This window comes from Sander vitreus, chromosome 5 (genome assembly GCF_031162955.1).
Source record: "Sander vitreus isolate 19-12246 chromosome 5, sanVit1, whole genome shotgun sequence".
NCBI classification, from domain to species: Eukaryota; Metazoa; Chordata; class Actinopteri; order Perciformes; family Percidae; genus Sander; species Sander vitreus.
This window is the reverse complement of record NC_135859.1, coordinates 18410703-18434363: the sequence shown is the minus strand read 5'-3', so window position 1 is coordinate 18434363 and position 23661 is coordinate 18410703. Positions and strand designations below refer to the sequence as shown.

At 40.6% G+C, this 23661-nt stretch overlaps 1 protein-coding gene across 2 annotated transcripts in view; it reads right to left on the bottom strand.

The window, feature by feature from the left end:
* unc5ca (unc-5 netrin receptor Ca) overlaps window positions 1-23425 on the bottom strand; it is a 194475-nt gene extending 171050 nt beyond the window's left edge. For both annotated transcript variants that reach the window (XM_078250834.1, XM_078250835.1), the window contains exon 1: window positions 23021-23425. In XM_078250834.1, coding sequence (XP_078106960.1) covers window positions 23021-23138 — 118 coding nt within the window. In that variant the 5' untranslated portion in view covers window positions 23139-23425. The remainder of the gene's footprint in view (window positions 1-23020) is intronic.
* Between the last annotated feature and the right edge of the window lie 236 nt (window positions 23426-23661).

Here is a 23661-nt window from a genome sequence, read left to right as displayed (position 1 = left end):
TAAGCTTTTCTTTGAGAAAAGAACGGCACTGAAATCATTCTTAAAAAAGGAAGATGTGTTCGGAGTTTTGCCGACCGGATACGGCAAAAGTGTAATCTATCAACTAGCGTCGCTACCTTCTTCGTTGCTCTGCCTGGTTGTAGCGCTATCCTATTGCGTGCAGAGGGAATTTGAAAGACAACCGTTTATCCCGCCCCTCGGATTGAGCTCCGTCAATGGTGAGTTCCCAGACCCAACATCTTGATGTGGGTCTGGCTTTTCAGGGTAATGTTCCTCTGTTTAATAATGCAGTTTCTTTTTAAACTGCATTATCATATTATTTTTGTGAGGACTCATAAATAACTAATGTTAGGGAAATCTGTTTATGTTTTGTAACACGTTTCTGGGTTAGGGTTAGGGGTTTCTGATGTTTATTTTTATATATATATATATATATATATATATATATATATATATATAGGCCAATATATCGGATTTTTAAATCACCAAATATTTGTATCGATATCGGCCTTAAAAATCCTTTATCGGTCGGGCTCTACTCCGGAGTCTATTATCAGAACTCCGTTCATGACAATGGTCTGCTATACAGAAATAATAGATCGTAGAATGAAGAGATTTAAGATCGGAATCAAGTATTCAATAGGCAAGTCGCGTAATGAAAGCTAATAATAGTTTGGTAGAGCTGAAATAGTCAGCTACTATACTACTTGACTGACTTTTTGTCTTAAGACAAAAACAGCAGGTGTAGTGAATAAATTAGGGAAATGGTTTGAGATTTAGGGCAGTACACAGTCATGCAGCGCTGCTCTCCTCTGTGAAGTGCATCCTCCTTCACCCTTCGCTACCCTTTTACTCTTTGTTTCCTAGAGCTACCCTTCCCCATTGCCCTTTACTCCTCATTTCTCTATGAACACACACATTCACAAACACTGCATTCATTTCGTGCCTTCTGATTCTAAACTTCTAGCCTTTATTTCTACATGGAGTTACCATTATATACTAGTAAGGACCTGTGGCAGTTGCAATTTAACACCGTAGCAAAAATCACACCTGCTCATCCACTAGCATACACGCGTTATCAAACACAAACTCACACAGAAAGTCACCCCTGGCATGCCCATCTCTCTTCTCTGCACATGCCACACTGCGCTCCTGCTTGAAGCCTGATGATTCCCAGCCCTGTCACTGTGGGCAATGGAATGTCCTGTCACCAGGGGAAACGGAATGCCCTGCCACCGGAGGAAACGGAATGCCTTGTCACCCGCGGTAACAGAATGAAGACATAAACGTCTTCGACAGTCCAGACATGGAGGTATGACACATCTTCAGGACATAAGGTACATATGGAGAGAGAGGCAGAAAGAAAGTGACAGAGAGAGAGGGGGAGAGAGGGCTGGGGGTATGTTGCTAGGGTGGATCAGAGCAGGAGTACCAGTTAGCTAATGGGTCAGAAGTAACGTGGCCTACTGACTGTCAGAAGGTCAGAGAAACTGTTTAGAACTCTCAACCAAAAATCCTCTCTTTCCTTTTAATTCATGTCATTATCATTATTAGCTAAGTACTTTCATGTGTTTTAATTACTTTTTTTATAGCTCGTTTGGGCTTTTATGCATTTTTATTAGATAGTACACATAGACATGAAAGGGGAGATGACCCGCAGCAAATGCCCTGGGGCGCACGCTCTATTGTAGTACAAAAGTGCATGTGTGATAAGCTAGGAGCAGCCAACGTCCCTCTCTCCATCTCCTCTTGGACTGAAGTGTAAAAAAATGGATCGTAGAACTAGTTTAGTCTGCAATGAATTTGCATTGGCTGATTGGCATTTGTTGCCTTCTCATGTCTTGTTGCCTTCTCATGTCACAATCATTGGCTAATTTACCAGCTGCTTGGCTACCAGTTGACAAGTAACATCCAATCATATTAATGAAGGTGTACTGCACAGGCATTATAAATCGACACCACTCATGATTACTCTGCTGCAAGACTCAACGTCATTTGCTGCCCTCCACTAAACTCCTCCTTATGTTAAAAGCTTCTTGGTATTGTTGTGATGCCAGCACAACAAAGACATATGGTTGGCTGCTAGAGCCATCACCCTATCCATCATGATAAGAGGGTTTCCTCCTACCTACAACAACACATTGGTCATTGAAGAAAAGCCATGTTTGAACAAAATCTCTCAGGGCACTAAGTACCGATCCGATAACAGTCCTCTCTTTTTCCTACATTTAAAATCTGTATACTCCTCTACGTAGGAATCATTTGATTCATTTAAGTAACATGTGGCCAGAGATTGCTGTGGCACTAAAAACTCTGCTGGCAGACTGAATGAAAACAGTGATTATAATGACATTGAAAAAGAAAATGAACTTAATGTAGATCTGTCACGTCATGGCCGATACCCGGTTTGCCTAATAAGGTCAGTACTAGCGTTGATCGATCCAGCATGTTGGATTAGTGTCCCTTGCTTTGAAATATTATAAACTACTGTGCAGGGTTTTGGCATCAAATACAACTTTCAAATAAGGGGTGTAATTACCCAAACTGGAGTGCCTGGGTTATATTTAATCTACAGTACCTTTAGCAACACGCTCACACCAATGCACCATTTTTGCATTTCTTAATGTTATTTTAGGCCTGAATGCTTCTCCATGACCTGAAATTCATTGTGCTGACCCTTACCTCACTGTGGGAGTTTACAAACTAAATTGTGTATTAACGTTATTTAATATCCCCCTGCATAGTATATAAAAGTACTCGCATTTAAAATTCCAGGATCAGTGTTATCAGCCAGAAGCAAACAGCCCAACAGAGAGAGTCAGAGAGCAGCAGGCAGACAGGTAGAAAGACAGAGAAACTGACTCAGACAGAGGGAGAGGGCTACAAAAGAAAATGAGACAGACTCAGCAGAGATCACAGCAAGGTACCCTAATTGAAAAAGGCGAAAGAAGAAAATCGTTAAACAAGCCCCACTGGTGTCTCCCTTATTAGATTCCCCTGCTGGTGTCACGCCGATTAAATCCCCCCTAACAAACTCTAAACTCTCAGACATTTTGTTAAGTGGAGAGATTATAAAGAATTGCAAGAGCACTGTGTGCTTGTGTGTGTTTATGTGTACGTGTAAATTGCATGTCTGCTTAAATGTTTTTTCTTGCTCTCACGACCCTTCCAAGTTGCAGATACATAGTGTCTTTTGCAGTAAAATTAAACATATTTCATGAAGAGTTTTGTTGACACTAATAAGACATTATTACTGCTATGCTTTACAGCTGCTGTAATGAAAATCCCAGGGGGCCATATCCTTAATATTCAACACTACAGCGCAACCCTTTCTTGCACCCAGTGCTTATGTCAATAATTAGATGAAAGCAAAACATTTGACTGAGATTTTGTTTGACAGTTATGTGAAATATCGACTTCTTTAAAAGTCTCTTGAAAACATCTGACGGACTGAGAAGGGAACCTAACCTTCATGCTGTTTTTCTTTCTGTTGTCACACTTCTCCTATTCATTTTCATTCACTCTTTTCCTTCTTCCTCATCATCAGCATCATAATAATATTTTCCATCTGCTCTGAGAGATGGAGACATAAACTGAGCCCGAGCCAGCACGAACAGCTGCAGGCATCTATTCCCATATAATACAGTACGCCTAACCCCCCCCCCCCCATATTCCCTTTATGTCGAGCACATCACTGGGTACACTAGACCCCATTACTCTCATTAGCTTTTACAGCATTTGGCTGATACACATTTGCATTTGCAGGGAGTAAAGAGGACAGACTGTTGATATAGTTTCAAAACCATCTACATGCCATTTGAAATGCACCGCAAAATGTGTTTGTTTATATGGTTTTATACAGATTTATGAGGCGTAACTCACAATATCAAAGCAAATTACATTGCTACTGTATGTTGGAAGATAATTTCCCTGGAGTCAGAAGAAAATTCACCTGTCATGAAATGACTTTCAAATCAACAACACAAACAGAAACATATGAATCAAATGAAGCTTGCTGTGAGCTTAAAAATTAAAAGTGATGGAAACATTTGCATTAGCATCAAAGAGATGCACCAGCCAAATCGCCTTCCAGTGCTTTAATGCAATTTGCAATGTTTTGATATGAACTTATTCAGACAGTTTGACTACATGCTGTAATGACTTGACAAGCTATTTGTTTTGTGTGTTCATGGAAAGTTAAACAAGTGACAAAATCAGCCAGCTGGATGGTTTGATGTGACTGCTTTTTAATGCAGATGAACTTGTTTCACCTTATTTCAAGGCATTTGTTTAGGGGTTTTGTAAAGCTGTACTGGACACAATTCTCTTTTTATGTGCGTCGCACTGACAATAGTTACCGCAATCATGTTGTTATGGACCACTGTCTCCCAAAAAGTACAAAACCACCATGCTGAGTTGGAAGGCAGAGGCTTCAAATAAAATTATGTCTCCCACTAGCCTCAATATGTCTGGAACCTGCTGAGGTAGTGTAACAATATCAGTGCCTTCGCTGTACAGACACAGCCGCTCAAACCAATCAAGACATGCTGTAATTTCCCTACGTCGCCCACTGCATATGCTGACAGGACGATACCTATTGCTGTGACACTTTTAACAAAAGAACACGTCTAACTGGCTCTATAGCATAGAGCGCTATGTCACTTTATATCTGACCATCACATCATTCTGCTGTGCATTTTAATTAGCTGTGTTAGTACTTTTTCCCACCCCAAATATGTCTGCAATGTGCTGATGTAGTACAAATTCAGTACTTTGATTTTGCATAAAGCCTGTATCTTTGAACTGAGCATTACACACACACACACACACACACACACACACACACGAACACACACACACAATGTAGTAAGCTGTCTTAAGTGCCACAAATGTCTATCTGTGCTACAGTAATGGGCAATGTTTGGACTACAGTGGACAGTATATCTGCATGTGGGTCCTCCCTACATTAATAAGCAGTGTCGACCACTGTGTGTGTGTGTGTGTGTGTGTGTGTGTGTGTGTGTGTGTGTGTGCGCGCGTACACACTGCAGGCTAAAGTCCCAGGCCGGCTCGACAAGCTTAATACCATTATCAAGATTTACAGCGATGCTCATGTGGGACTTACATCAAAATGGTTGGTGCACAGCACAGACAGAACCCATGTCCCAATTAGAGAGCCTGAGGAACGGCGGTACATGGCAGTACACACACAAACTCACACACAAGGAGACACACAAGGAGACACACAATCCCTTTGTCATACAATCTACAGTCTCACTATCTTTCTCTCTCAGACACTTCTGCATATTCACAACATCTTGAACTCTCTCTCTCACACGCGCACACACAAACACACCCCACTCCCCCTGGGGACAGTGCCTCTGGCCTTTACGTCTGGAGGAGAGAAAATGCTGAAACGGTGGAAATAAAGAAAGAAAGTGAGAATGAGACGAGAGAATGAGCAAGTGGGAAAGAAAGACCGAAGTAGCATCCCAAACAGCTCAAGATTAACCAGACACAGCTTCAAGCCTCAAAATCCTCCAGAAGTCGGTTTTGGCTGCAGTTAGTCATGTGTGTCAGTGGCACATGTTCACGCTGAGCCTATATTTACGATATAAAAACTGAAATTGCAGTATAGCTATTATGACAAGCATCACATTGCACATTTCCAATATTTAAATAAAAGCAACCATTGAATTCAGATGGACAAATCTCTTGAGTTGGTTCATATTTTAGGAAAAAGCTGAAAACCACTTATTTCCATTTAAAAGACAACCACTTGAGTCTACATTCTAAATTCTTAAGAAATGAGGGCAAATAAATCACTATGCGGTTCATGTATACCACAGTGTGTGTTGGTCTGTTGCATACATTACTGCATGTGCCTGTCCTAAGTGTGTACGTATATGTGTATGATCATGCATGTTTGTTAACAGAAAACCGGGAAGAGCTTTAATGATAGACCAGAGAATGCAAACCAAGCATCTCCCTCTACGAGTCTCAGAGAGACCAATTCAGGACCAGGAGCGCTGAAATGTCCGAGGTGCTTCCGAGTCTCCGCTCATTAGAATAAATATAACAGATGCTCTCGGTGTCAATTCAAAGCATCTTGATGATTCATTATTGGGTGCCAATGCATTCTGTAATTCTCCTTTCAAAGTGCTTTGGCATGGAAACAAATGACCAATTTCAATTTTAAACTATCATGAATTATTCATGGCTGCTTGTAGGGCTTTAGGCATGGACATTTTAGAACGGCATAACCTTGTGTAATATCAAAACAGCCTGTGATGAATGAAAACACAGAGCTCAATGGATTCTTTTAAAGCCCACAGGATAGCATGTCATTAATGTACCTGAACAAAGCTTATCATGTTAATCATTTTGAAGACATACTCAAACAGTTCAGCACTACGCTGCTATGAAACAGGCCACTTAAGGCATAGCACTAAAATCATTTAATTTGTGCATGAAAACCTCAAACCTAAAGTTTGGAGAGCAACTTTGATTTCTAACTTTAAAAAATTTGCCTCTGGGTTGATCTGCAAAAACAAAAGACTAAAAAGTGAAATTTATTCAATAAATGATTAAATTTGAGACAGTTTGATATTTGAGAAATAGCTCTGGAAAAACTAGCTCTATGATTATTTATTAGGGCCACATGTTAACCTGATGTGCTAAACATTCCTTTGACTCCAACTGTAGCTTGAGTGATGCAGCAGTGATTTTTATAGATCTGTTTGAGATGTGCAGATATGAACTATGACTCCTGAAGTGCCTTGAAATGCAACATGTAGCTCTTCCCCTTTTCCTTCCTGAGTTTCCCCTGCTTTTTATCTGCTCCTCTCTTCTTCCCCCACCTTCTTATCCTTGTGCTAATGCTTTCATATTCTTTGTCTCTTTCACCAAGTTCTGCCTCTAGTCAGTGTCCGTGACTATTTACTTCTGACTCTCTTTCTTCCACCCTCGTCGTCTTCTCTACCCCTGCCTCTATCTATATTTTCTGCAGCCTTGACTGAGCTTTGACTTCTAAACTGCCAAGAAATTAGTAAAAAAAATCTTAAGCAAGAAATCTTTCTTTTCTGCAATAGTTCCTCCTTCTCAAGGCTAGGTACAAGTCACAATCACACATAAAACACACACACACACACACACACACACACACACACACACACAAAGCAGAAGACAATCAATGTCAGGCAGTCACAGTTCAATAAGCAAACTAAACAATGCTGCTTCATTATTACGGTCTTGTTTAACCAACAGCACGAGAACACTGGGAATCCATACACAGCCACGCGACAGGGTGTGTGTGCGCCTAACACCAAGGAACAGCGTGTGTGTATGTGTGTGACCCACTCAATAGAGCAGCCAGCAGGAAAAGGTCCTTGATGATTAAATGTCCACTTAAGCAGACCTCTGAGACATCTGTATGTGTGTTTGCGCGCGTGTGTCTCTGTTTGTGCGCAAGTGTCTGTGTGTGTGTGTGTGCGTGTGTTTTAAACTATTTTATGTATCCAACAAGGGGCAAACGGTAAATCTGCCTGGATTGATTTTCTACAGGCAAATTGGTTACAACACTTGGTCTACAAAACCTGAATACAATGGTTTTGTTTCCACAGATTAGAGGGTCTTGTTTGGAGTATTGACTGGTAGGTAGGGGAACCCTCGCCTGAAATAACACTTTAAAAAAGACTGAAGTTCAAAAGGCTTCTCAACTTTAAAGTGGTACTTTGTTTTTCATTAACCCTCCGATGCTTTCGACACAATACTATTGAAACCCTGTTTCTTTGAGGCAATACTTCTGCAACCATTATGACGTCTACAGTACTACAACTAAGACTCCAACTGCTGCTTGGAACTTTTAAATGCAAAAGTAGAATGTATACACTGTGTAATGAACATCAAAAACCATCAATTAAGAGGACATATGCAATGTTAAGTTAAAAAAGGCAAAGATAGCAGATCAATTAAAGTGTTTTTTAAAGGATCAGTTCAACCAAATTTGTAAATAAGTAAGCAAGTAAACAAAACTAGTTTTGTTTTTTTCTTTGCCAAGGTTTTTAGGCGTCTCAGCAGTATCACAAATAAAATGGAGGTGAATAGAATTTTTGTTGAAAAAAATATTATGCAAATTCGACAGTAGCATGTCTTAGCAGAGTACAATGTCCTCAATACTATAGAGAATCCATGGACCCTGTTTTGAACCGTTTTTATGAGGACTATTTCTTCTGTCCGAGTGCCACATTTGAAATACTGCTTACCACGATTGAATTGTGATAAAAAGCAGAAATCGACACACGTTTTAAAACCCATAATAAATAGACCCTTTGATACAATTCATGATATCATTATTTCAACATTTTCCTTACCTAAGCTCTCCAACGCACAGGTCACTACAAAGTCTGTAAACCCCAATGGCACCAGTCTCTCTAAGACTCCGAAGCATTTTGTTATCTTTACTCGGTGCTCTGTAAATAGTTAATCAGAGACACTTCCCCTCCTCTGCTCTAAGACAAAAGTGATGGAACTGAAAGCTTTAAAGGACTTAAACTAAACTCTACAGCAGAACAATGTGGAGGAAGCTATTCTGGGAAGGTGAGGGCTCTGCTTTTCCCTTGAATCCTGCCACACAGGTGCCTTTCAGCTGGAGATTAAATAAAGAGTGACACATTTGCTCTCGAACACTTAAAAACTCAATGCCGTGCTCTCAATCACTCGCTTTTGCTCATATACAGAAAATCACCTTCATAAAAGGCAATATTGTGTGGAGTAATGGCGACATACATAACTGTCTGCAACAGGCTTTGTATTTTGGGTTCTTTAGCTAGATGTGATTTCAGGATGAAAGTCAAGGTATGGGACTTGCTGCCTGTTGAGCAGCAGGTACTGTTTCTGTTTCATGGTTGGTTGAATGAACACAGCAAAACACTGCCGATCCTTCTACATAATTAGAAAAAAGTAACAAAAACTCAGAACTGAGTTTCTGAAATTTGTCATTAGCTGTGAGTTTCAGTTCATTTTCAAACTAAAAATAAACTTTTGTGAGTTGCAAGTTCACATGGGGCCAAAATGGCAGCCCTGCCCTCATTTTCTGACAAGACCTCAGCACTGAGCGGAGATAAACAAAAACCCTGGAGGGGCCCAGAGGAAGAAGCAAGACAAATAACCACGGCAACAATACAAGGATTTGGAGGAGCTAGAGAGAGCCGTGGGCATTGTCTGGCTTTAGTCAGCTACTTTCTCCTTCTTTTGAAACTGTTTCTTGGGTGTGGATGACATTTCTCAGATCAGAGAAGGGGGAAAAACACTTCAAATGTTTCTGCAAAGTTTTCCTCCTTGTGTCTTTTGTTTAAAGTTTAAATACCCCTTTCCCCCAGGAAGGAAGCAGTGAAGGAAGGAAGGAAGGAAGGAAGGAAGGAAGGAAGGAAGGAAGGAAGAAATGAGAACGGGGAAGAGACTCGGACCAAAGTGGAAAAAGATGAGAGGGAGTGAAGGGGAGACGGACACAAGACAGTAAAAAGAAACAGATTAACACAGAGTGAGAAGAAAAAGGAGCGAGGGTTCTATTGATGAGGTAAAATAACCCTACTGTGACACTATGACATATGTCTCTTACTCATTCATCTGCTCACAGAAAACAAACCCCATGATGTCATTGGCAGTAAATGCTGAATATATAGCTTACAGATGCACATTTCAAAAAGTAGGCAACAATGGTACAATTGTGTGCAGCTGGTACAGTTGCAACCAATTTATTATTCGGTAGATGCCCAGGCTTGATGTGGCGCTCCAGTAAAAAGCCAAGATTGGTTATGAAACCCTGAAAAGAATGAAGACAAATATGCACAAGTTTAGGCAACCTTTTTTTTTTCTTTTTTTTTTTACATGGCATTAGCATGACGATATATCGCCTGATCGCTCTAAATTCCATGTAAATTTACCCTCAAAAACAAGATAGGAGTTGGAATATTATTGTACATCAGAATTTATTTCACCAAATATCTCAATATCAATAATCTATTATTTTAGGAATGACTTTTGGTGTTTTTAAAATAGACAAAACCTTAAGCGGTATTTCACCAATGTACACTTTTTACGCAATTTTCATCAGGTTAAGTTGACTTATTAAAAGGGAGCTTTCCAGAAGTAAAAAAAATAAATAAAAAATTAGCCTGATGATGTCATCAAGGTTATTTTGTCTAATGAAAGACACTATACATTTGCTTGACCCATACTAGAGACTCAAAGTCAGAATATCGCCGCTGCTTTGATTTTGACCCAGCTTTTTAAATCTGTCTCTTGTGAGTTCTCCAACTTTACAGTAGGCTATACAAGTGGAACACTAAATCACTGCAATACCCTTTTAAGATCAGATAACTTATTGAAAGCCCAGGAAAATACAACATTTAAGCTATAGCTACTATACAGTATCACCATATTAGAGAGTTGGTACAAACAAATAAATATGCATTAAACGTTGAGGATAATGGTTTGCTACAACAGTACAGGTGGTTTTTCCTGCCCTTCTGAAAACACCCAACTGCCAAAATATCAGACATGGTCCAAGACAGTGACAGGATATGCCCAACCTGCCAAGAACACAACAGCTACTGCATATGGAGAGACAGTGTTTATCCACACTAACTGCCAAACTAACCATTCAGAGCCTGTGTGTGTGTGTGTGTGTGTGTGTGTGTGTGTTGGCTGCCCTGTCTGGAAACCCCTTGTATGCGAGGGTTCAACAAGGCAGAGACACTTGTCCCTTAGTATACTGTGTGTGGGTGTCTACAGCGTGTGCGTGTGTTTTCCCAGTATTGGCGGACCGATTGAGCCACATGTCATTGGACATTGAGCCAGTTTGTGTGCTGAAAACCGTTACTACACCAGCTGCACATCGGGGAGATGATGATGGCAACAGAACAAATAAATAAGAACAACAAAAAAGCAAGAATGTCGGTCTGAGGTGAAAGATTGAGTCCAAAACTCTCTGAAATGTGCTGGATTACAGCCTGTGATATCAAACACCTGTGGGTCATTGTGATCTTTTGATGTATTAAATCGAGGCCTCTGCTACAGTAGTTGTGTAAAATGCTCAGCCTCACTGCTGGGACAATCAGGAAAAGATATTCTCTATTATTTTTGTGAAAAGACAGCTACGCTGTGCCTTTGTTTCATTCTCAACTCATAACAAAGTGTGTGTGTGGGCCCCAAAAATTACGTGAAGACGCAAAAACTACAGTGAGCGCTCGCACCCACAAACAAGAATTCCTCAAGCCAAAATGCTAAAATACAAAACAGATAATTTTTCTGTTTGACAAGACTTAAAGGGCTTAGGTGGTAGAAAAGGTTTTCATTATAAAAAAAAATAAATAAATAAAAAAAATCAACACATCAATGAATTTAAGTAAATTCTATTTTTAGGTAAAATTTGCTTACTTTTTTGAACGCAATCTCTGCAGTAGACATGCATTCTCTTCATGAGGAAAACTGATATTGAAACCAGCACTAATTTGTTTTCAAAAATTAAAAAAGATAACATACATTCATTAGAGCTAAATGATACTGGAGAACATTATGCCCACACCCTCCTGATCAAAAGCATTGCTGCAACAAAATGAATTAATACAGTGGTCTGCATCAGTTGTTTACAACATTGCTCCCTGTGTTACTTCCTAAAGAATAAAGTGTGTTATGAACATACAGATAGCACTTGAAAGAGGAAACTGTCTGTTTCTGGGGTCCAATTTAGCTCATACTTTGTTTCACTTTTTCATGCTGTGCCATTATAAAACTTTTCTCAGATCAAGCATGTGTGTGCGCCTGAGACTTCCATGTAAAATTACATCTAGATTTCATCAGTTGTCAGATCACAGCAGGGAGCACCAATCTCTATCTTCCAATAACACAGATAATGATGTGATACCTCAACATTTCATGAACAATATGTCAGATCAGATGTGGTCCATCTTTTGACGTAATTACGTATAATCACGCTAGCTTGGAGGAAACAAAAGGATGTTGTGTAATCTTTGGTCTAGACTAGACTATTGAGCATGGGAGTCATACCAAGCCATGACCATGGACACATTCCTTCATGTTGAATACTTTTTCCATGCCAATATAGTAAAGGGCTGTCATATCAAAAACAGTATTGAATTCAACTGACCTACCAGAAATCGCATAATGGACTACAATGTTTTAAGGACAAAAAACAAGCAATGAAATTCAAGACTACCACGGTACCTGTCATGAGCTTTAAGTCTTACAGAATCCTTGGGGATGAAAATACAAAATACCTCAAGCAGAGGGAGAAAGACTAAAAGAGAGATTTTTTAGGGTTTCTTTTCAATAAACCAATAAAATGTTAGATAATACAGCTCGGAGAGCCGGAGGGCTCAGATCAGAAGAGCACAGGTAACAAGTTAGCGCACACACACGTGCACACACAACTCATGTGCTTGAACACACACACAAAGTCTGTGTGGGAGAGAATCAATGAAAACAAAGCATATCTGTTATAAACAACTGCATAAAACAAGTCAGTAGGTCTGTACTTTTTTAGATGCATTGCTGAGTCACAATGCTGAGCACCAATAATAAAGTCCTGACTTTGACTCAGAGGTTGGTGAGCAACTGTAGGAGAGAAGATCTTAAATCTCTCAATCATTCAAAAACAACGTTAAAGCCTTAATCCACTGACCTCATCATTACCCCATTCAATGGAAGCCTCTTTAGAAAAAGTTACCTAAAAAGGTCTGATTATGTGCACCAGCCGCCGACTTGGTGCTTATTAAAGTTTGTGGCAAACAGTTAGAGTTCTGGATGTAAGCCACCGATTAAAATTTTAGTGCCCTAACTGATACATTAACAAATGGAAATTTGCCACAATCAAAGAGATTTTAATCTGATTTTAAGTTGTTCTTCAAAAGTGATGTGCCCAAAGTCTGTGTGCATTTCCCTTCAATATGATATCAATACCAGAGTGACCTGTCATGTTTTTATTCATATTACACCTTTTTTATTTCACTCAATATTAAAGTGATTTCCCGATAGGAAAACCTACATAACTCAGCGCACCAAACAAAGACATTCAAAAGCATGCAATAAAACACAAGATATGAAGTCCACACACCATTTTAATGTCGAAGTAGAACCTGCAGGAAAACAGTCTGACATGGACAACAAGTGATGAATCAATTCACTTTGTCTCTTTGTCTTTTCATACAGAAACTTGTGGAGACAAAGGCAACTAAGCCCACAGAAAACAGGCCGATACATTTTCATCATCAAATAAAAAAATTAAAAAAACTATACAACTGGTAGCTTTCACTCTGTGTAGCATAGACCAAACCTTTCTTCGGACTAGCCCAACTGACTCACAGACCAAGGCAAGTTAACTTTTCTGTTTTAACATCAAGTCAGTTAATTGTTGCTCTTAGTCTAGTCCACAGTTGTTTTAGTTCACGGTTTGCAGGTCAATCCCTGGCTCCTTGAGCAAGACAATGAACCACAAGTTACTCCCGATGGGCAAGCCAGTGCCTTGCATGGCAGCTCCTCCACCAGCGGTGTGTGAATGGGTAAATGAGAGGCAAATTGTAAAGTGCTTTATCTGGTAAGGTTGAAAGGTTCTATATAAAATGTAATCCATTTAAAATATAACTTTGGTTTTGTTGCAACCTGCCTTAAGTTCCTATGTTTTGTGTCCAAGTGACTGTTGGGAACAACAATCTTTGAAATTGGTCCAGTATTAAGCAAGATCACTGCAGTTGGCAGTCAGCGAAACAAGCTACAATGTAAGTTATTGGGCAATTGCTCAACTTCAATTTGCATCCACAAAAGTGCTTATTTTTCTGACTGACAGGCTCAGATTATTATTCTAAGTGTCTGATAACATTATGGAAAGGATTCCTACAGAGGTCGACCTTTCTGTTAAAGAGTACGATCCTTATTTTTAAATATAAAAATGTCTCAAGCTTTGGCTTGTAGTGTAATTAGCTGAAAACTTGTTGGGAGTTTCACAGAGTACAGTTTTTTTAGCATCCCTCACCACCTTGCCAAACCTGTACTTTGACTCTTTAAACTAGTCCCTGTCTCCACTACTAAACACCCTCTCAAACCAGGCACACAAAGAGTTTGAACCCCTCCCCTCTGGCAGGAGGCTGCGGTCCATGACGACCAAAACCTCACCAAAACTTCGCCATAAAAACAGTTCCTTCCCCTCAGTAGTCAGCCTCACCAACAAGGCCCCGGACACCCCCTCCCTCTTATCTGTATTTGATTCCTCTGTGCTTTTCCCAGTTTTGACATGTTCTTTTTTCCTCAATATCTGACCAATGAATACTTACAACTTGCCCTTCTGGACATAATCTACTGATTAAACCAAGTCTTTACCCCATAGCCCTTGACCTCAAGGGGCCTAAATAGGGTGATGCAAACACCAAAGCCCCTGTATATGACTGTAAATTCAAGTGGAGTGAAATTATTCAGTCATTCCTTTTTCACCGTTTCGTTTCATCAAATCTCTTCCCTCTCTGTGATTAATTACTAACCCTGCAGTCTTTCCATATCTAGCTTCCACGCTTGACGTCCCTATATCTTTCTCCCTCCCACTCGTTCAGCTTTGCCTCTGCCTGGCTCTTCCGATTCCCTGCTTCTTTCACCTCTATACGCTCACTTTTTCCCGCAGAACAAAAGATTTCAGGAAGCAAGCTTTTCAGTGGAGAGTCATTATTCTCTCTCCTTTCTCCACCTACAGTGCCTTCCTACCTGTGCTCTTCTGGGGGAGGAGAGGAAAAAAAGCGCTGTGCGCATGGATAATTCTGGAAAATAACAATGTGATATTTCATCCACAGACACAAACACATACACACACACACACACACACACACACACGACACACAAACATGCCTTCTCAGCAAAGTACTGCCCATATTCATTAGCCACTTTGAATGCTGTGCTCAAATGAATCAAAGCAAACTGCTTACACGTAATCTTGTCAGCCGCGGAGTAAAATATAGTGGGTTCCGTATTACAGCTGGTGTGGAGCCAAAATAAGTGAATGGACTTGTTGTACCATATGTTAGTCCATAGTACACAGTGTGTTTGTGTGTGCCTTTGCACTGATCATACACAATAAACTCAAACTGAATGTAACAGCTTTTGTCGATTTTGTGCATTCTTGCCTGTCTCGGTGTGTGTGTGTGTGTGTGTGTTTGTCCCTTGTTTTTCCTAAGCCTACACAAGGTACACTACAGTAAATTACATCATGTCTACAGCAGGAGAAAAGGCAACCAAAAACCTTTTTACAAGACATGCTAAATCCCCTTTTTCATGGCATCCTACAGAATTACAATGTACTCTTTTCAAAACTTGTGTGTGTGTGTGTGTGTGTGTGTGTGTGTGTGTGTGTGTGTGTGTGTGTGTGTGTTAACGCATATGTGTAAAGTGCAGACGTAAGCCTAGGAGGTAAAATGTTACAGTCGTGATTATAGTAATTATGGTTTCAGGTTTGTGCATATTCCTTCAGATGGACCACTAGATTACCAGACAGTTTTGGCACAGAGAGGGGGGGAGGAGGATTTACTGTTGGGGGTAAGGGTGGGAGGAGATGGATTGAGGGAGCAAGAAAAAGAGAGGAAAAATGGCTAGAAAAGTGGGGATGTGGAAAGGACAGCACAAGAGGAAAAAAGAGTTACAAAGGAAGGGAGAATGTAGTGACGAAAGATACGAAGAAGAGAAAGACTAATCCTTCAGGCGGCTTCCCAACACTGCTCCACACGCTTGCTCGCTCCCTCCTCCTCCTCTCCCCAATCCTCTCTCAACCAGGAGTTGAATGGGCTTTTACAGTGCAGCTTTGTTTCCTATCAAAAAGGAGCGTGAATGTAAAATTCTCCACCAAAAAAAGAAAAGGAAAAATTCCCCTTTAGTTCTGTTTCTTCTCTCACTTTATTCTCTTTACCTCTCTCCATTTCTCTTAAGTTTCTTCTCTTAACCTTGTCCCTGCTTTCTTTTTTTCTCCATCTCTCTCGCTCCCCTCAATATAGGACAATGCCCATAACAAGCTTTCAGTGGAAACAAAAAGGAGCTGGGGTCCCAGCCTCGCGGACCCCCTGCTGCGGCACGTCGTCTTTTCTCAATGGCAGATTAATTACATATTCATGGTGACACAAATAAGACTCTCTTGCTCCGACACACAAACACACCACTCAGCCAAAGCACCCAGCACCCATCTGCTGGTTGTGTGTCTGTACTCAAGGAATTGTTCTTTCAAACGGAGCACACATACTTAGAAAATGTGTTGTCTTTGTATTTGTGTGTGTTTAAGGAGCGACAACTGTGCAGTGCTGTGGCTCATTAAGGTTTAGCAATACATACTTACCCAAATCTGCAGACTGTTTTTAATACGAGTGCCATGAGCAAAAAATCTGGAGTCACAGCAGATTGGTATTTAGGCATGAATCCAAACAAAGTGTCAGAGACAGACATAGGAAGGGACAGGGGGATTAAGCTGAAGAGGTAGAAGTTGGTGTCTTTACACACAGAAAGAAAGAAAGTGTCTCCAGTAATCGCTTGTCTTCAATAAGCGCAGTTTGCTGCACATTGTGTTTTGAAGCAAGTAAACCAGCCCGGGCTATTTACTGGAGGTTTTTACGGTATCAAATAAAAAGAATATATAGACCATGAAAAGCCTAAGCTGTTGGCTGTGAATAGAGGCAAGGCCTTAAAAAAAGATACAGGGTGCGATTTCAATGGAGAGCAGCTGGCATGGTGTGACACTTCATTTCTCTGTCTGTCTCCTTCCTTGTTTCCTTCCCTTTTTCCTTTCAACTATCTGTATTGGAACAGTGTGCGTGTGTGCATGTGTGTGTTGCGTGTGTGTGCGTGTGTGTGTTGCGTGTGTGCAAACCCTCTCCTTCCCTCCGGCTAAGTGATGAGTTTTCCACCATGTTTCTGTGACCAAACACACACAAACACCTAATGTCCCGCTGGTTGTGGGCCCTGTTCAGTGGCACAACAATATGTCCACTGTTTGGGCCACACTCTAATTAAACTGTGTAAATCTAACTAGAGAAAAGGGAAAGAGTGGTGAGACAGTAGCAGAAGAAGAGAATAATAAAAGGGAGCTAAAAGTGAGTGAGTCAAACAGAACGTCAGAGGTAGCAGATGGGAAGGAGAGAAAGCAGGACAGAGAGAGTGAGAGAAATGGGGACGAATGACAGGAAATAGGAACTGTTGTCCAATGTCTCAAGATGGACAAAAGAGAAATCAATAGAAAAATCTGTGGCCTGGCACTCGGTGGCATCGGTTCACTCAACAGCTAAACTGTTTATTATCGGAATCAAAGACGCCCAGTTTCTCCTTGCAGTAGGCTGCAAAAAACAAAAAGAGAAGTCATCTCAGATTTAGCTTCACGAAAATAATTTTACAGGATTTTTGTGTGAACTATAATGGTTAAGTCGAATAAGAACCTTTGGCTATTTCGTGATAATGTGAATTTGTTCAAATGATAGTATCTAGTGGCTCATTAACTACAATATTATATATTCTATAATAATAATGATAATATATTAATATAACTTTAGAGATAATTAAGTACGTACATCTAAATCTGGGAATAAAAACAATTTTTTGCAGCGCAGGACTGCATGGGACCAGTGGGAACTATATAGTAGGCCATTGATTGGGAACAAACGGTGTTCTCTCAGAACACACACACACACACACACACACACACACCCCAAATGAGGTCTTAGGTTTCGTAGGCCATGAAAAATTCATAATTCCAGATCTTTACATGAAACTCTAGAAGGAATTAAGCCTAACAGCAGGAGATGCTGGGAATTGGAGTCTCCTTTCTCTTTTTCCTCTCTTTTCTATCTAAGCCTCTCTCTAGTTAACACACACACTTACACACACACATTCTTATGTTCCATCCTGGGTTTTCCCCTGCAGAGAGTGAGAGATAGCAAATGGTGCAAGCGGTGTGACACACTTTGTCAACACAGCCTTTTGAAAACCACACTTCTTCGAAACCGGATTTCATCTCTGCTTTCCTCAAAGAAAAACATGCCTGCAAAAATTCTCTGCAGCTACACAAACAACCCACGTTCAGGCTCTTGATTTTTTAAATAGGCCGAGCTGTAATTGCTATGGGCTCCAAGTAAACCGTATATAAGACACACACAACTGTAGGTCCAGCATTTTTACAGTCCAACATGAAGTCTACTGAGTGAGTGAATGGATGATCATGCAAGGCCGCAGGCAAGAAGAGAGGAAAAAAGGTCAGTAAAATCCATTCAGCAGCTAAGGATGCAGACTGAAAGGACAGAGATAGAGAAAAGGTTGGAAAAATGTCTCATGACTGGTCACACTTAAAGTAAGACTCTATTAAATGTGCGGATGAGTAAGCAAGGAGAAAAAAATAAAGAAAAATTAAAAAGGCAGAGAGGGTAAGAGAAATCTGCCATCACTAGGCTACCAGCAGGAGGGTCTTCTATACAAAACAACCCCAGACACAATCAAAGACTTCCTTTCATACACTCCTGTGAAGGCCTGTCCGAGCGCGCGCACACGCACACACACACACACACACACAATGTAGCATTGTTTGACTGCAGAAATATCTTGCTGTGTGTGTGTGTGTGTGTGTGTGTGTGTGTGTGTGTGTGTCTGTCTGTGTGTGTGTGTACACAGTCAGTCAGCTTGTCAAGTCCTAGTGGAGTGATCAAGCTGGTACAAACCACCCAGAGAGATCTCTCCCTTCCTCATCCATTCATCCTTCTCTTTCTATCTCCCCCTCTCTCGCCCTGATACAGAAAAAGCATCAAATTTACTACATAAAACCTGCTCGGCCAATCCCATTGTGCTGCCTGGAGTAGCGCAGCCAATCAAATTCGCCTATTTAGTTCCAATAATTCTCAGCTGTCCCCCTACAATCACTGAACCCTGGATGGCTGCAATGCACCATGGGACAGGATCAGAGCATAATGGAAGACAGCATGGGCTCTCTGGCAATATCATAATGCCAAGCGTACACACACGCACGCAACAAAATACCATGTGAGCTTTGCTGGAGCCCCGATATGATGCCAAGTTGACACACATGTACAAAATCACACAATCTCCCATGTATAGACATTCTGGCACACATGTGCACAGAAACACACACACACACACACACACACACCACAGGAGTTCTGAGAACATCCCTGAGCTGCCAAGTTCATAAACACACACTCATACGCCACTCATGTGAGCACTTTCAGTACATCTAAATAACTCTGCACCACCGGGTTCACACACATGCACCTACACACCAACATTCACCTATGCAGATAGACAAACTTGAATACTAATTCACCCTAATTGTAATGTCAAACTGAGTTGCTTTAAATCAACTTTCAATTCAAGAACATATATTTAAACAAAGCCAAAAAAGTTATCTAGAATAAATGGTTGTGTTAAATTTAAAAGAAAAGTGCATCGCGCTGAAACACACATGCCACAGAAAAATGAGTGTCTGTAACCAGAATCTAACAGCCAAAATGTGGAATCTAAAATGACAGGGAGTGCAGGGGCCATATAACGCAGAAACGCACCAAATGTTTTAGACTAACACCGTATAGCAGCTGTATTATAGAACCTGGCTACACCGCAGCTTAGTCATCATAATAAACAAGGGGACTTTTCAGACTTTGTAGAGTGATCTTGACACCCATTCATTCCAGATCAAATGTAAGGGGGCTTAGCTAATGGCTTTTTAATAGACCAAGAGGCTTGAGGGTGGGGCTTAGTTGGAAGGCGGACACATGCACTCAAGCTGGCATGAGAGGATCTTAACTAACACTCTCCTCTCATTGTAAGGGCACGTGTGTGTGCGCACAAGTGTGGGTCTGCGTGCAGGAGACTTTTCCATAGTGTTTCTATAGTTCTGCAAAGCTAGGAAAAAGATGTCTACATGCCATATTAAATGACTAAGTGCTAAAAAAAAGGTTTATAATTAAAAGCTTAGAACAGACCTGGATGTAAAGTAGAACTACTTGGATTGAATCCATTATGTGTGGGATAAGTGTACTTGAAAATGTTTTGAATATCAGGGTTCTCATCAGTGGTGTAGTCTACGGGATACGCAGGTATACGCAGTATACCCACTAAGAAAGCTCCAGGATTTCCATATACCCACTTAAAAATGCCCAATGACACACAAAAACATACTTTCCATTATATTTGATATATTTTGAATTGTCATCTGTGTTTTTTTTCTTCGCATAGGCTAAATAAAAAAGGTATTTCCACTGTACATTAGTGCATAAAAGTGTATCCAAATGCAGAAAATGAAGTTGTTAACGCTCAAAACTTCCCTGGGGGAGGACACCCAGACCCCCCACTATGATATGCACACATACATATATATATATATACATATATATATATATACATATATATACTATACATACATATACTACACACATATACATATATATATATATATACATATATATGTGTGTGTGTGTGTGTGTATGTGTATGTATATGTATATATATATATATATATATATATATATATATATATACACACATATACACATACATACATATATATACACACACACACACATACATATACATACATACATACATACATACACATATACATACATATATACACAGTACAGTATACCCACTACAATACATTAGACTACACCACTGGTTCTCATCATTCATCATTATTGAATTTGAATCCTCATTGCCAGCATCATTCCCACAAACACCATCATCCTAAAAAAGCATTAGTCAAACTCAGCAAGACACTTAATGATGCATGAGCACAACTAAACAGCAGAATTGTTTGGTTATAAAAACTATTTTTATGTCCCATTCGAAGACATAAAGGCACAGACATAAACACAGTTTGTAATTTGAAGGAAAATCTCTACCTGAATGGACTGGGAATTGAATCCAGCACTGATGCACAGAGAGGATCAGTTATGCACACAAAGCAACCCACTCCCCCACAATGTTAGGTCAATGTGTTGGTGTGTTTTTCCCTATTCAATAGAACAACTAATGGAGTGACTCCTCGCACACAAAGAACCAAATTCAGAAACATGAGTCAAGTTGTTAGGAACAAAAATAACAGACAACATAGCAGACAAGCCCAAACTAGGAGGGAGAGGAGAAATATAAAGTGCACTGCAAACTGCAGTTTTCAGGAGTGTGCAAATAATGTTTCATCTGCCTGAAAAAAATCAACAGTTTCAATTTCCAATTATGAGATTTGTCAAATTGAGTCACATGCTGGTGGCAAAGTGCAATTCATCAGAGGTGGGCGAAGACCTACTCAAAGCGTGTCTCTAAATCGCAATGTATTGATTTAACAGTAAACAATAGAGAACGTTCATAATGAATATTGGTGGGTGTTGCTGAAATGTTGTTCCCCTGGGCAACGAGAGAAAGGTGGCAGCAACATCATGTCCAATTACTGCCAAAATTCAGGACAAACCTTAGGCCAATCAGTAATGTCTATACCAATTTTCTGACTGCAGTCTGGTGTGGACTAGGCAATTTACTGTATCATCTAAGAGGCTTTCAGCTGGAATATTAGTTATATAATGGAGGGTAAAGATTAAAGCAACACGAGACCTGGTAGGGTATTAGAATATTATACTTATAAACTATAATAGGGGATGAAACCCACCATAGCTGCCTATTATAAAGGTCAAACTTACCAGTTTACTAAGGCCATACAGGGGACGTGCTGAATTAAGCAACTTGGTAAAACAGAAAGGTTAGACATTATAGCTTTTGGATTAACATTAACACAGCACAAGTTCTGCTGCCTGAGGAGGTCCATGAGAGTGTGAGAGAGAAATGTGTTGACTGTCAGCATATTGTAACAGCAGCCAATTACATTTTGGATCTCACGGAGCTCTTAAATGAAAATAAAATGTCTTGACGTTATAAAGTTAGGCTTCTTATTCGGGCTTCAGTCAGCCTGCAACATGCGGTGTCTTCCATCCAGCCGCTGTGTTGCTGCACGCCACTCTTAAGAAATACCCCGTTAATATTCCTGGTTCACTGGGGGATTATAGCGAGAATATGGTAGGAATACACAACAAAACCTTATGATTTCAAAAGCCCATGCTATTTTTGGAGCTCTCTTTATAAGATAATGACGGCGAGCTGACGATATTGTGGCATTTTACCTTCTACTGCAACCATGATGTTTGCAGCACATTTCTTCTGAGGACTCCTGTTTTTTTGTTGTGAGATTTGTGTAGTTGCCGCTACGCTTCTGGCAGGCTGTGAGTGTTTGTGACTTCTGATCAATTTTCCAATCGGAGCAGTGAAGCGTCGCCTCTACAGTGCGAAGTGCTCTGCAATGAGACGGCTAATCGTCGAGTCCAAGTCCTGCCCTTCACCGTTTCATCTTAATTTAACTGCAATTAAATTAAAATGAAGTTAATTAAATTCGGAGTTGATTTTCCCATTTATATTCCAGACGAAAAACTACTGCGATATTCAATTCAGGCAGGGACTTAGGGAGTTTTTGCACCCACGTTCGTAAGCTATTTATCTGATTCACAATAGCGAGTCAAGACTACATTTTCTCACATACGGTATTGCTCTTTTTGAATGAACCGTATATTTTTCAATCCTCCTAAATAAATTAGCCCATTAGTCGTTCCTCGCAGGGAAACGCGGGCTGCGAGTTTTACCTTTCAGTTGGCACCGCGCACTTAAAGCAAGCAGGGAAATGCGCAGCTTTAACCTACATGGTTTACACCTTGAGAAGCTGACCGTAAAGCATCCACTCATCAGCATCAGCTCAATTTAAATGGAAATAGGCACACAACAAGTAAACCTCCTAGGCAAGAGCGACTTCTGCCTCCCCGCCTACTAACACAGGCATGCCGCCACTCAGCCGCATCTCGGCAATGAAGGAAAGCTTTCGTCGCTCTAAAACAATTAAAGTGGATTCAAAAAGATGTGAAAGAAGACGCGCTTTCCAGCCTTACCTTGGGCGAATCCTTGGTGTACAAGCACTAGGAGAAGCAGGATCCCCGGCGTGGCGCACATCCTCACCAAGCTGCAACCCCCGTGTCCTATTCCACTTCTCTGTCCACTTTTCCCCATTACAAGCAACGCGTAAAACACATAAACACACACAACTCCTCGGTCCACGGTGGGGGAAATAAGAACCCCGTCCACCTTAGGGTCTGCTGTTTAATCAAACGAGTCCAAAACCAAAAGGTCTAGCCTATAGTCCCGATGTCGAAGTCCGTCTCAAAAGGCGCAGGTTAAGCTTTGAGAAGAGAGAGGTGGTGGAAATTGCCACGGGGTCCCTCACTCGTGTCAGCTGCACTGCTGCCTTGCCACTAAAGCTCTGCTTTTCTCTCCGTGCGCTCTCTCCTTCTCCACTCTCTCCGCTTACGCAGAGACAGAAATGCCACCGCCCTCTGGCTACCATACGAGACTGTCTCCCTCTCTCCTTCACTCTGCTTTCCTCTTCCCCCTCTTTTCAATAACACAAAAAAAAAACAGAATACAAATGAATCTAACTCTTAATAACATGTTTATATTTTTGTCGTAAAATACATTAAGGAAATAGATTCTCTCTCACTGCTTACACTATAATAACCTCATTACATTTTCTTTT